Source organism: Protomyctophum parallelum (assembly GCF_964188405.1).
Source record: "Protomyctophum parallelum genome assembly, chromosome: 14".
Taxonomy (NCBI): Eukaryota; Metazoa; Chordata; class Actinopteri; order Myctophiformes; family Myctophidae; genus Protomyctophum; species Protomyctophum parallelum.
This window is the reverse complement of record NC_139709.1, coordinates 973,658-988,657: the sequence shown is the minus strand read 5'-3', so window position 1 is coordinate 988,657 and position 15,000 is coordinate 973,658. Positions and strand designations below refer to the sequence as shown.

At 47.3% G+C, this 15,000-nt stretch overlaps 1 protein-coding gene across 1 annotated transcript in view; it reads right to left on the bottom strand.

Moving 5' to 3' along the window:
* The window catches only part of LOC310870771 (integrin alpha-6-like), a 57,654-nt gene that overhangs the window by 14,383 nt on the left and 28,271 nt on the right, over positions 1–15,000 (bottom strand). Inside the window, exons 8-17 of the mRNA XM_083782075.1 lie at positions 13,551–13,657; positions 12,228–12,352; positions 11,895–11,984; positions 10,751–10,812; positions 9,239–9,408; positions 5,983–6,132; positions 4,279–4,391; positions 3,329–3,485; positions 2,655–2,741; positions 1–43 (exon numbers count right to left, since the gene is read on the bottom strand). The exon at positions 1–43 is cut by the window's left edge and continues 37 nt beyond it. Of these exons, the coding sequence (XP_083638201.1) occupies positions 1–43; positions 2,655–2,741; positions 3,329–3,485; positions 4,279–4,391; positions 5,983–6,132; positions 9,239–9,408; positions 10,751–10,812; positions 11,895–11,984; positions 12,228–12,352; positions 13,551–13,657 (1,104 nt within the window). The remainder of the gene's footprint in view (positions 44–2,654; positions 2,742–3,328; positions 3,486–4,278; positions 4,392–5,982; positions 6,133–9,238; positions 9,409–10,750; positions 10,813–11,894; positions 11,985–12,227; positions 12,353–13,550; positions 13,658–15,000) is intronic.

The following is a 15,000-nucleotide window of genomic DNA, read 5'->3' as shown; positions in this document are numbered from 1 at the left end:
TCAGGTTAATGTTGGTGGTTCCTAAGATGATGTAGAAGGTTGTCTACACACACACACACACACACACACACACACACACACACACACACACACACACACACACACACACATACACACACACAGGCACACAGGCGTGCACACGCGCACACACACACAGTTCAATAACAGTAACAATATTTCATTTACAAAATTGTAGATAAAATATTTTCGATTCCCGTTACTTATGAACGATTCAAAATCGATCCATAATTTCCACCACTTACTGTACAGCACTACACGGTGTCTGTGATATGAAATGTAAGCTTACCCTAATCATCACAGTAAAGATCATGTCTTCAGTCATATCACTACATGGTGTCTGTGATATGAAATGTAAGCTCCCCCTAATCACAGTAAACATCATGTCTTCAGTCATATCACTACACGGTGTCTGTGATATGAAATGTAAGCTCCCCCTAATCACAGTAAACATCATGTCTTCAGTCATATCACTACATGGTGTCTGTGATATGAAATGTAAGCTCCCCCTAATCACAGTAAACATCATGTCTTCAGTCATATCACTACATGGTGTCTGTGATATGAAATGTAAGCTCCCCCTAATCACAGTAAACATCATGTCTTCAGTCATATCACTACATGGTGTCTGTGATATGAAATGTAAGCTCCCCCTAATCACAGTAAACATCATGTCTTCAGTCATATCACTACATGGTGTTTGTGATATGAAATGTAAGCTTACCCTAATCACAGTAAACATCATGTCTTCAGTCATATCACTACATGGTGTCTGTGATATGAAATGTAAGCTTACCCTAATCATCACAGTAAACATCATGTCTTCAGTCATATCACTACATGGTGTCTGTGATATGAAATGTAAGCTCCCCCTAATCACAGTAAACATCATGTCTTCAGTCATATCACTACACGGTGTCTGTGATATGAAATGTAAGCTTACCCTAATCATCACAGTAAACATCATGTCTTCAGTCATATCACTACATGGTGTCTGTGATATGAAATGTAAGCTCCCCCTAATCACAGTAAACATCATGTCTTCAGTCATATCACTACATGGTGTTTGTGATATGAAATGTAAGCTCCCCCTAATCACAGTAAACATCATGTCTTCAGTCATATCACTACATGGTGTCTGTGATATGAAATGTAAGCTTACCCTAATCATCACAGTAAACATCATGTCTTCAGTCATATCACTACATGGTGTCTGTGATATGAAATGTAAGCTCCCCCTAATCACAGTAAACATCATGTCTTCAGTCATATCACTACATGGTGTCTGTGATATGAAATGTAAGCTCCCCCTAATCACAGTAAACATCATGTCTTCAGTCATATCACTACATGGTGTCTGTGATATGAAATGTAAGCTCCCCCTAATCACAGTAAACATCATGTCTTCAGTCATATCACTACATGGTGTCTGTGATATGAAATGTAAGCTCCCCCTAATCATCACAGTAAACATCATGTCTTCAGTCATATCACTACATGGTGTTTGTGATATGAAATGTAAGCTCCCCCTAATCACAGTAAACATCATGTCTTCAGTCATATCACTACATGGTGTCTGTGATATGAAATGTAAGCTCCCCCTAATCACAGTAAACATCATGTCTTCAGTCATATCACTACATGGTGTCTGTGATATGAAATGTAAGCTCCCCCTAATCACAGTAAACATCATGTCTTCAGTCATATCACTACATGGTGTTTGTGATATGAAACGTAAGCTTACCCTAATCATCACAGTAAACATCATGTCTTCAGTCATATCACTACATGGTGTTTGTGATATGAAATGTAAGCTCCCCCTAATCACAGTAAACATCATGTCTTCAGTCATATCACTACATGGTGTTTGTGATATGAAATGTAAGCTTACCCTAATCACAGTAAACATCATGTCTTCAGTCATATCACTACATGGTGTTTGTGATATGAAATGTAAGCTCCCCCTAATCACAGTAAACATCATGTCTTCAGTCATATCACTACATGGTGTCTGTGATATGAAATGTAAGCTCCCCCTAATCACAGTAAACATCATGTCTTCAGTCATATCACTACATGGTGTCTGTGATATGAAATGTAAGCTCCCCCTAATCATCACAGTAAACATCATGTCTTCAGTCATATCACTACATGGTGTTTGTGATATGAAATGTAAGCTTACCCTAATCATCACAGTAAACATCATGTCTTCAGTCATATCACTACATGGTGTCTGTGATATGAAATGTAAGCTTACCCTAATCATCACAGTAAACATCATGTCTTCAGTCATTTTAAAGTTACTGTATAGTCAGTTCTGGTCACTTCAGATCAACACAGCTGTATCGAATTGTAGTATTGAATCGAGAATCATTTTGAATAGACAATCGTTTTTAACAGGAACCCATTTTGGTGTCGGCATCATGTTATGCTTTAGCTATTGAAAAATAGCAGATCTACAAGCTCATAGTGGCGCGCTACGAGCTTGTAGGTCTGCTATTTTTTGAAAAATCGAAGAACGACTGACATTTATAGAATCTGATCTCAGGTCAGAATGGGTTAATCAGACCAGTGTGTGTCCAGTGGAAACCTCGTATGAATCTGATCTCAGGTCAGAATGGGTTAAAATATTGTACCTTGGCGTCTCTCCTGAAAGGGTTCCCCAGTTCACACTCGGCCTGGGAACCGTTAGCGTTGGCCGTACAAGTGACTGGTTTCTCCTCCTGAAACACAATGATCAGTGTTGGCTATGTACACGATATGAACCAATCAGTGTTGGCTATGTACACGATATGAACCAATCAGTGTTGGCCATATACACGATATGAACCAATCAGTGTTGGCCATGTACACGATATGAACCAATCAGTGTTGGCCATGTACACGATATGAACCAATCAGTGTTGACTATGTACACGATATGAACCAATCAGTGTTGACCATGTACACGATATGAACCAATCAGTGTTGACCATGTACACGATATGAACCAATCAGTGTCGACTATGTACACGATATGAACCAATCAGTGTCGACTATGTACACGATATGACCAATCACAGTTAGTATAACTACACTCTATGATGTAAACAATATGACGAATAAAATATCGAAGAAAGGTGAATATACTAAAGTCCAGACAGACAGACAGACAGACAGACAGACAGACAGACAGACAGACAGACAGACAGACAGACAGACAGACAGACAGACAGACAGACAGACAGACAGACAGACAGACAGACAGACAGACAGACAGACAGACAGACAGACCGACAGACCGACAGACAGACAGACAGACAGGTCTCACGGTGGGCGGGGCTCTGAAGGCGGAGTAGGAGACGGCGGGGGGGAAGTGGGCGGTGACGTGGGCCTCGTGGGCGTCGTCTCCATTCTGATTGGTCACGGTGACCTCCAGGGCCACGTCCTTCTGATTGGACAGAGAGAACGAGGGCACGCCCTCCCTCCTGGAGAGAGAGAGAGAGAGAGACACCCGGACACAATGAGAGAGAGAGAGAGAGAGAGAGAGAGAGAGAGACAGAGACAGAGACAGAGACAGAGAGAGTGAGACAGAGACAGAGACAGAGAGACAGAGAGACAGAGAGAGAGAGAGAGAGAGAGAGAGAGAGAGAGAGAGAGAGACAGAGACAGAGACAGAGACAGAGACAGAGACAGAGACAGAGACAGAGACAGAGACAGAGACAGAGACAGAGACAGAGACAGAGACAGAGACAGAGAGACAGAGAGAGAGAGACAGAGAGAGAGAGAGAGAGAGAGAGTGAGACAGAGAGAGAGAGAGAGAGGGAGAGAGAGACACACACACACACACCGGGACACAATGAGACAGAGAGAGAACGACCCTCATCCCTAAACTACTTTGCCATTTTTACTATTTTGAGAAGCGTAGATCCGTAGATGTACAAGCTCACAACGTAGGCCTGTCTTGAGTTACAGACACTGAGCAAAAAGCTTGGAATACGGATGTGTATATTACAGGAAACTCCCCTTAAACTTTACAACAAACTCCGGTAAACTCCCGTAATGTACCGTCACACCTGTATATTACCGTATATTAACTGTATATGCCGCTAAACTTGAGGTTTACAGGCAAAACACAGTGCCCATAATTGCCCGATAACTCCTCTTTTCACGCAGTGATCTTTTACTATTTTGAAAAACATTTTAAACAATTTACAGTTTACAATTTAGTGCGTCCGTGTGTGTGTGTGTGTGTGTGTGTGTGTGTGTGTGTGTACTTACGAGGGCAGGGGAGTGAACACGTCGTTGGGTTCTCGGTGACAGAAGCGATATTTGACCTGCAGGTTACTCTGACACTTATTGTCAGAGCCACACCCCTCCTTCATGAAGCTCACCTGCACACACACACACACACACACACACACACACACACACACACGTAAACGCACAAACACACTTAACACTTTGGATGCTACAGTACAGTACTACAACATGACGTCACTGAGCCGCGGTGGTAAGAGACTCACCGCTCACCCAAACACATCTCTCTGTTTTTACTAAAACTACAACATGACGTCACTGAGCCGCGGTGGTAAGAGGCTCACCCCAAACACATCTCTCTGTTTTTACTAAAACTACAACATGACGTCACTGAGCCGCGGTGGTAAGAGACTCACCGCTCACCCCAAACACATCTCTCTGTTTTTACTAAAACTACAACATGACGTCACTGAGCCGCGGTGGTAAGAGACTCACCGCTCACCCCAAACACATCTCTCTGTTTTTACTAAAACTGCAACATGACGTCACTGAGCCGCGGTGGTAAGAGACTCACCGCTCACCCCAAACACATCTCTCTGTTTTTACTAAAACTACAACATGACATCACTGAGCCGCGGTGGTAAGAGACTCACCGCTCACCCCAAACACATCTCTCTGTTTTTACTAAAACTGCAACATGACGTCACTGAGCCGCGGTGGTAAGAGACTCACCGCTCACCCCAAACACATCTCTCTGTTTTTACTAAAACTACAACATGATGTCACTGAGCCGGGGTGGTAAGAGACTCACCGCTCACCCCAAACACATCTCTCTGTTTTTACTAAAACTGCAACATGACGTCACTGAGCCGCGGTGGTAAGAGACTCACCGCTCACCCCAAACACATCTCTCTGTTTTTACTAAAACTACAACATGATGTCACTGAGCCGGGGTGGTAAGAGACTCACCGCTCACCCCAAACACATCTCTCTGTTTTTACTAAAACTACAACATGACGTCACTGAGCCGCGGTGGTAAGAGACTCACCGCTCACCCCAAACACATCTCTCTGTTTTTACTAAAACTACAACATGATGTCACTGAGCCGCGGTGGTAAGAGACTCACCGCTCACCCAAACACACCTCTCTGTTTTTACTAAAACTACAACATGACGTCACTGAGCCGCGGTGGTAAGAGACTCACCGCTCACCCAAACACATCTCTCTGTTTTTACTAAAACTACAACGTGACGTCACTGAGCCGCGGTGGTAAGAGACTCACCGCTCACCCAAACACATCTCTCTGTTTTTACTAAAACTACAACATGACGTCACTGAGCCGCGGTGGTAAGAGACTCACCTCTCACCCCAAACACATCTCTGTTTTTACTACAACATGACGTCACTGAGCCGCGGTGGTAAGAGACTCACCGCTCACCCCAAACACATCTCTCTGTTTTTACTAAAACTACAACATGACGTCACTGAGCCGCGGTGGTAAGAGACTCACCTCTCACCCCAAACACATCTCTCTGTTTTTACTAAAACTACAACATGATGTCACTGAGCCGCGGTGGTAAGAGACTCACCTCTCACCCCAAACACATCTCTCTGTTTTTACTAAAACTACAACATGACGTCACTGAGCCGCGGTGGTAAGAGACTCACCTCTCACCCCAAACACATCTCTCTGTTTCTACTAACCACCGTTTCGGTTGGCTTACCTCAGCGCGTGCCGTCATTGGTTGGTTGGCGTCCAGCACGGGTTGCAGTTCAGGAAGTGCCGTCTGTCTCGTGTTGCGCCGCGGCGCCGCGTTCTTTATCTCCACCGACACGTCGATGGGGATCCCGTGAAGCTTGTCCCGGATGTTGTCCTGCGGTGATGACATCACAACATGAGGTCAGAATGTCGTTGTCCACCATTGATGACATCACAACATAATCAGAAGCGCTGAATGATTGAATTTCTAGTGAAACTAGTGCGCTGTCCACAGTCTGTGGTGAGGATCAGATTAGTGCGTTGTCCGCAGTCTGTGGTGAGGATCAGATTAGTGCGTTGTCCACAGTCTGTGGTGAGGATCAGATTAGTGCGTTGTCTGTCCACAGTCTGTGGTGAGGATCAGATTAGTGCGTTGTCCGCAGTCTGTGGTGAGGATCAGATTAGTGCGCTGTCTGTCCACAGTCTGTGGTGAGGATCAGATTAGTGCGTTGTCCGCAGTCTGTGGTGAGGATCAGATTAGTGCGTTGTCCACAGTCTGTGGTGAGGATCAGATTAGTGCGTTGTCCACAGTCTGTGGTGAGGATCAGATTAGTGCGCTGTCTGTCCACAGTCTGTGGTGAGGATCAGATTAGTGCGTTGTCTGCAGTCTGTGGTGAGGATCAGATTAGTGCGTTGTCCACAGTCTGTGGTGAGGATCAGATTAGTGCGTTGTCCACAGTCTGTGGTGAGGATCAGATTAGTGCGCTGTCCACAGTCTGTGGTGAGGATCAGATTAGTGTGTTGTCCACAGTCTGTGGTGAGGATCAGATTAGTGCGTTGTCCGCAGTCTGTGGTGAGGATCAGATTAGTGCGTTGTCCACAGTCTGTGGTGAGGATCAGATTAGTGCGTTGTCTGTCCACAGTCTGTGGTGAGGATCAGATTAGTGCGTTGTCCGCAGTCTGTGGTGAGGATCAGATTAGTGCGCTGTCTGTCCACAGTCTGTGGTGAGGATCAGATTAGTGCGTTGTCCGCAGTCTGTGGTGAGGATCAGATTAGTGCGTTGTCCACAGTCTGTGGTGAGGATCAGATTAGTGCGTTGTCCACAGTCTGTGGTGAGGATCAGATTAGTGCGCTGTCTGTCCACAGTCTGTGGTGAGGATCAGATTAGTGCGTTGTCTGCAGTCTGTGGTGAGGATCAGATTAGTGCGTTGTCCACAGTCTGTGGTGAGGATCAGATTAGTGCGTTGTCCACAGTCTGTGGTGAGGATCAGATTAGTGCGCTGTCCACAGTCTGTGGTGAGGATCAGATTAGTGTGTTGTCCACAGTCTGTGGTGAGGGTCAGATTAGTGCGTTGTCCACAGTCTGTGGTGAGGGTCAGATTAGTGCGTTGTCCACAGTCTGTGGTGAGGATCAGATTAGTGCTTTGTCCACAGTCTGTGGTGAGGATCAGATTAGTGCTTTGTCCACAGTCTGTGGTGAGGGTCAGATTAGTGCGTTGTCCTCAGTCTGTGGTGAGGGTCAGATTAGTGCGTTGTCCACAGTCTGTGGTGAGGATCAGATTAGTGCGTTGTCCACAGTCTGTGGTGAGGATCAGATTAGTGCTTTGTCCACAGTCTGTGGTGAGGATCAGATTAGTGCTTTGTCCACAGTCTGTGGTGAGGATCAGATTAGTGCTTTGTCCACAGTCTGTGGTGAGGATCAGATTAGTGCTTTGTCCACAGTCTGTGGTGAGGATCAGATTAGTGTGTTGTCCACAGTCTGTGGTGAGGATCAGATTAGTGTGTTGTCCACAGTCTGTGGTGAGGATCAGATTAGTGCGCTGTCCACAGTCTGTGGTGAGGATCAGATTAGTGCGTTGTCTGTCCACAGTCTGTGGTGAGGATCAGATTAGTGCGTTGTCCACAGTCTGTGGTGAGGGTCAGATTAGTGCTTTGTCCACAGTCTGTGGTGAGGATCAGATTAGTGTGTTGTCTGTCCACAGTCTGTGGTGAGGATCAGATTAGTGCGTTGTCCACAGTCTGTGGTGAGGGTCAGATTAGTGCTTTGTCCACAGTCTGTGGTGAGGATCAGATTAGTGTGCTGTCCACAGTCTGTGGTGAGGATCAGATTAGTGCGCTGTCCACAGTCTGTGGTGAGGATCAGATTAGTGCGCTGTCTGTCCACAGTCTGTGGTGAGGGTCAGATTAGTGCTCTGTCCACAGTCTGTGGTGAGGGTCAGATTAGTGCGCTGTCTGTCCACAGTCTGTGGTGAGGGTCAGATTAGTGCGCTGTCTGTCCACAGTCTGTGGTGAGGGTCAGATTAGTGCGCTGTCTGTCCAGTCTGTGGTGAGGGTCAGATTAGTGCTCTGTCTGTCCACAGTCTGTGGTGAGGGTCAGATTAGTGCGCTGTCCTCAGTCTGTGGTGAGGATCAGATCTGCGTCACGATTAACGCTAGCTAGCATTAGCTTCTTGGGAAACGAAGAAACGGAAGTGTTTCAAATGTCAAAGCTCTCTGCATCGGTCCTGCAGTGTGGCCCTCTGGGTAATGCAGTTTCTCACCTGCAGCGCACTGTGGCCCTCTGGGTAATGCAGTTTCTCACCTGCAGTGTGGCCCTCTGGGTAATGCAGTTTCTCACCTGCAGTGTGGCCCTCTGGGTAATGCAGTTTCTCACCTGCAGCGCACTGTGGCCCTCTGGGTAATGCAGTTTCTCACCTGCAGCGCACTGTGGCCCTCTGGGTAATGCAGTTTCTCACCTGCAGTGTGGCCCACTGGGTAATGCAGTTTCTCACCTGCAGTGTGGCCCTCTGGGTAATGCAGTTTCTCACCTGCAGTGTGGCCCTCTGGGTAATGCAGTTTCTCACCTGCAGTGTGGCCCTCTGGGTAATGCAGTTTCTCACCTGCAGTGTGGCCCTCTGGGTAATGCAGTGTCTCACCTGCAGTGTGGCCCTCTGGGTAATGCAGTTTCTCACCTGAAGCGCACTGTGGTCCTCTGGGTAATGCAGTGTCTCACCTGCAGTGTGGCCCTCTGGGTAATGCAGTTTCTCACCTGCAGTGTGGCCCTCTGGGTAATGCAGTGTCTCACCTGCAGCGTGGCCCTCTGGGTAATGTAGTGTCTCACCTGCAGCGTGGCCCTCTGGGTAATGCAGTGTCTCACCTGCAGTGTGGCCCTCTGGGTAATGCAGTTTCTCACCTGCAGTGTGGCCCTCTGGGTAATGCAGTGTCTCACCTGCAGCGTGGCCCTCTGGGTAATGTAGTGTCTCACCTGCAGCGTGGCCCTCTGGGTAATGTAGTGTCTCACCTGCAGCGTGGCCTTCTGGGTAACGCACTGCCTCTTGCCCTGGGCGGACAGCGTCAGCGTCCCGGTGGACTCGTACTCGTGGTCGGAGCCGGAGCGTTTGGAGAAGATCACCCGGGAGGGAAGGTTGTTTTCCCGCCGCTCTGCCTCGGCTGTGAAGGAGTAGCCTATAGCTGTACGGAGACGTTACATTATTAATACTATTAATATCCTATAGCTGTACAGAGACATTACATTATTCATATTATTAATACCCTATAGCTGTACAGAGACATTACATTATTAATATTATTAATACCCTATAGCTGTACAGAGACATTACATTATTAATATTATTAATACCCTATAGCTGTACAGACACATTACATTATTAATATTATTACTTTAAAGTGACCAAAGGTTTGGCTCCTCCATTTCTGGCTAGCATTAGCACCTTATTTACGAACGACCACAGCTGTGACGCAATCACACTGGACGACCCCAGCTTCAGGGTTAGGGTCTCTCAGTGGACAACCCCCAGCTTCAGGGTTAGGGTCTCTGAGTGGACGACCCCAGCTTCAGGGTTAGGGTCTCTCAGTGGACGACCCCAGCTTCAGGATTAGGGTCGCTCAGTGGACGACCCCAGCTTCAGGGTTAGGGTCGCTCAGTGGACGACCCCAGCTTCAGGGTAGGGTCGCTCAGTGGACGACCCCAGCTTCAGGGTAGGGTCTCTCAGTGGACGACCCCAGCTTCAGGGTAGGGTCTCTCAGTGGACGACCCCAGCTTCAGGGTTAGGGTCGCTCAGTGGACGACCCCAGCTTCAGGGTTAGGGTCGCTCAGTGGACGACCCCAGCTTCAGGGTTAGGGTCGCTCAGTGGACGACCCCAGCTTCAGGGTAGGGTCGCTCAGTGGACGACCCCAGCTTCAGGGTTAGGGTCGCTCAGTGGACGACCCCAGCTTCAGGGTTAGGGTCGCTCAGTGGACGACCCCAGCTTCAGGGTTAGGGTCGCTCAGTGGACGACCCCAGCTTCAGGGTTAGGGTCTCTCAGTGGACGACCCCAGCTTCAGGGTAGGGTCGCTCAGTGGACGACCCCAGCTTCAGGGTTAGGGTCTCTCAGTGGACGACCCCAGCTTCAGGGTTAGGGTCGCTCAGTGGACGACCCCAGCTTCAGGGTTAGGGTCTCTCAGTGGACGACCCCAGCTTCAGGGTAGGGTCGCTCAGTGGACGACCCCAGCTTCAGGGTTAGGGTCTCTCAGTGGACGACCCCAGCTTCAGGGTAGGGTCTCTCAGTGGACGACCCCAGCTTCAGGGTTAGGGTCTCTCAGTGGACGACCCCAGCTTCAGGGTTAGGGTCTCTCAGTGCGGGCACTCGGCACACCCGGTGCGCAGCGCACTGAATAAACGAACGACACAAGAGAGCACAGCAGTGCGTTCAGGGCGCATTTCCGAACGCACCCTAGGAGAGGAGCTCTAGAGGTCAAAGGTGAACTCACTCAGTCTAGGAGAGTAGGTCTAGAGGTCAAAGGTGAACTCACTGAGTCTAGGAGAGTAGCTCTTGGGGTTTGCTGTGTAGGTGAAACATGCTTCCACCTCCAAGCTGGAAGAAACGTAAAGAACACACACCTGTCACATACAATACAACATACATGTTGTAAAATACACCATACACATACATGTTGTAAAATACACCATACATGGTGTAAAATACAAAATACATGTTGTAAAATACAACATACACCATACAATCGCTTATTTCCATCACTCAATTTTTCTTTTGTATATATCCCCTCTTCATAATGTAAATAATAACCCAAGCGGCACACTTTACTACTTATTTAGATGGAAATAAGCGAATTAGCACGACACCCCATAGCCCCATTCAATTCAATGCAATTCAAGGCAATTCATTGAGGGCTTATGGTAGGGGAAATAGCCAATAAGGAGTTTTTGCACAAAAAAACACCTGGACCTCTTTGGTGGGGACGTAACGACTACAAAGAAAGGTAAGAAAGGTAAGAAAGCATTCTAGCATGGAATTCTCCTTTAACCCATTCTGAACGGGCACCCATTTTGGTGTCAGCATCATGTTATGCTTTAGCTATTGAAAAATAGCAGATCTACAAGCTCATATCGCGCCACCGAGTGGCGCGATACGAGCTTGTAGGTCTGCTATTTTTGAAAAATCGAAGAGCGACTGACATTTTTAGAATCTGATCTCAGGTCAGAATGGGTTAATCAGACCAGTGTGTGTCCGGCAGAAACCTCGTATGAATCTGATCTCAGGTCAGAATGGGTTAATGACAGCCAGTGTAGAACGATCCCAAAAAATTATGCAGTCCCTGTGACACATCTAGGGGGCGCAATATGCAATCAAAGATGTTCCTAGAAGCTTTGTCATTGGTCGAAAAAAGCCCGGTCGCAGTGACTAACCAATGAGGAAGTAAACAAGACACATTTTGGTAGCGTTTTACTCATTGCTGGCTGTCTGAATACCAAAGACAAACTAAACAAAAGGTCGTTAAAATGTTTACATTTTAATCCAAGAACACGCACACACACACACACACACACACACACACACACACACACACACACTGACCACACACACACACACACACACATACACTGACCACACACACACACACACACACACACACACACACACACACACACACTGACCACACACTGTCTCCACAGTTCTTGGTGGTCAGGTCCAGTTGTTCTGGCTTGGTCCTGACTTCCTTCTGAATGCTGATGACGGGTCTGGCTCTGAAAGAGTTTTAACATCATACTGTCACTGTTAAATCTGTGTGTGTGTGTGTGTGTGTGTGTGTGTGTGTGTGTGTGTGTGTGTGTAGTGTGTGTGTGTGCGTGCGTGCGTGCGTGCATGCGTGCGTGCCAATGTTGTTTTCGTCTACTAAAACTAAGACGAAAAATGTTCGTCGACTACCTTTTTTCACTGACTAAAACGAAATTAAAACGAAATTAAAATGTGTGCATGCGTGCATGTACCTGTATATGAACACAGAGTCAGACAGCGAACCCACGGCCAGGTCAGGATAGCTGTTAGAATCCAGATCCATGTTTCCAGACAGAGAATAGCCAAACATGTGAGTGCCTGGCTGAGCTGTCAACACCTTAATGTAACACAATATATATATATATGTTATTATATAGGTTATAAAAAGAGCACCGAAGTCTAACGTCAATATCGCTAGATATCGGTAGATATGTCTCCCCCCTGCTCCGCTCCCTCCACTGGCTCCCGGTCGCTGCCCGCACAGAATACAAAACTCTGATGCTGGCATTCAAAGAAACCAAAGGTATGGCTCCCCCATACAGTATCTTGCAAGTATGATTGAACCCTACAAACCCTCCTGCGCACTCAGATCAGCCAACGCAGGGAAGCTGGAAGTACCCTCACTAAAAACGCCGGGACAACAACGCTCCACACGTCCCAAACTCTTCTCCCTTCTGGCTCCAAAACTGTGGAATGCACTTCCCATTGCAGTCAGAACTGCAGCATCACTCCCAATATTCTGCCGTAGTCTGAAAACCCACCTTTTCAGACTCCATCATGGCCCATAGCACTTACCCTAACCCCTTAGATAGCATTTCTGTAGACTTAGATAGCATTTGATACAGACTTATAGCATGTTATGTAGACAGCACTATAATTGCATTGTATGTAGTCATAGCACGTCATAGTACATATGTATAGCATAGTAGTATATATGTATAGTTTATATGTATAGTTTCATTATATAGATATTCCACTGTTACTTTCTTAGCTTACGCATGTTTCATGATAAATGTTTTTATGTGATGTATTCCCATCTTTTTTGTTCTTGCTTAATGTAAATCGCTCTGGATTAAGAGCGTCTGCTAAATGCCTAAATTGTAAATTGTAGAGGGCGCAAATCCACAGGTTTGTGTACTTTTTATTTGTATTATAATCCCCATAGGGGGATTTTAGATCGCCTCATATAATAACTGTGTTATATAAAATAAACATGTCACCCCGGCCGCTTCACTCATATGGATATGAAGAATCAACTGACTGAGAGAAAACGCTATTGTTACCGCTAGAAACAGCCTGTATCATTATATGAGTGACTGACTGTTGCAAACGATACAGAGACACCTCCCCGACAATAACGCAACAGGCGCTCCTAGACTGTAGAGAGATGCAATCTGGTTTTCATATTAAAAAAACTTCGTCTTCTGGATAAAGCTTCGTCCTTGGGTGTTAATGAACAGTCTTTGTATTGAGTTGAAATGTACTGTAATTCTGCAAACTGTTCATAAATACTTCAATCAATCAATCATCTCTACCTGAGCAGCTTTCTTCAGCTGTTCCTCTCGGAGTCCATCAGCTGATCCATGGTAGATGTAGACCCGCCCTGATCCGGACGCGTCGTAGGGGGCGCCCACTGCGAAGTCTGAGGCACGCACACGCACACGCACACGCACACGCACACACACACTTAACATCTTATATGTACACTCTGTCTGAACATGATGCATCGTAAGGGGCCACTGCGAAGTCTGATGCACACGCACACACACACGCACACACACACACACACACACACACACTCTCTCTCCTCACCATGGTAACCGTCCTGGTGTCCAGATAGACTCACCATGGTAACCATCCTGGTGTCCAGAGGAACTCACCATGGTAACCGTCCTGGTTGATGTCTCCCAGGTTCTCCACACTCACCATGGTAACCATCCTGGTGTCCAGATAGACTCACCATGGTAACCATCCTGGTGTCCAGATAGACTCACCATGTTAACCATCCTGGTGTCCAGATAGACTCACCATGGTAACCATCCTGGTGTCCAGATAGACTCACCATGGTAACCATCCTGGTGTCCAGATAGACTCACCATGGTAACCATCCTGGTGTCCAGATAGACTCACCATGGTAACCATCCTGGTGTCCAGATAGACTCACCATGTTAACCATCCTGGTGTCCAGATAGACTCACCATGGTAACCATCCTGGTGTCCAGATAGACTCACCATGGTAACCATCCTGGTGTCCAGATAGACTCACCATGGTAACCGTCCTGGTGTCCAGATAGACTCACCATGGTAACCATCCTGGTGCCCAGAGGAACTCACCATGGTAACCGTCCTGGTGTCCAGATAGACTCACCATGGTAACCGTCCTGGTTGATGTCTCCCAGGTTCTCCACACTCACCATGGTAACCGTCCTGGTGCCCAGAGGAACTCACCATGGTAACCGTCCTGGTGCCCAGAGGAACTCACCATGGTAACCGTCCTGGTGCCCAGAGGAACTCACCATGGTAACCGTCCTGGTGCCCAGAGGAACTCACCATGGTAACCGTCCTGGTGCCCAGAGGAACTCACCATGGTAACCGTCCTGGTGCCCAGAGGAACTCACCATGGTAACCGTCCTGGTGCCCAGAGGAACTCACCATGGTAACCGTCCTGGTGTCCAGATAGACTCACCATGGTAACCGTCCTGGTTGATGTCTCCCAGGTTCTCCACACTCACCATGGTAACCGTCCTGGTGCCCAGAGGAACTCACCATGGTAACCGTCCTGGTGCCCAGAGGAACTCACCATGGTAACCGTCCTGGTGCCCAGAGGAACTCACCATGGTAACCGTCCTGGTTGATGTCTCCCAGGTTCTCCACACTCACCATGGTAACCGTCCTGGTGCCCAGAGGAACTCACCATGGTAACCGTCCTGGTGCCCAGAGGAACTCACCATGGTAACCGTCCTGGTGCCCAGAGGAACTCACCAT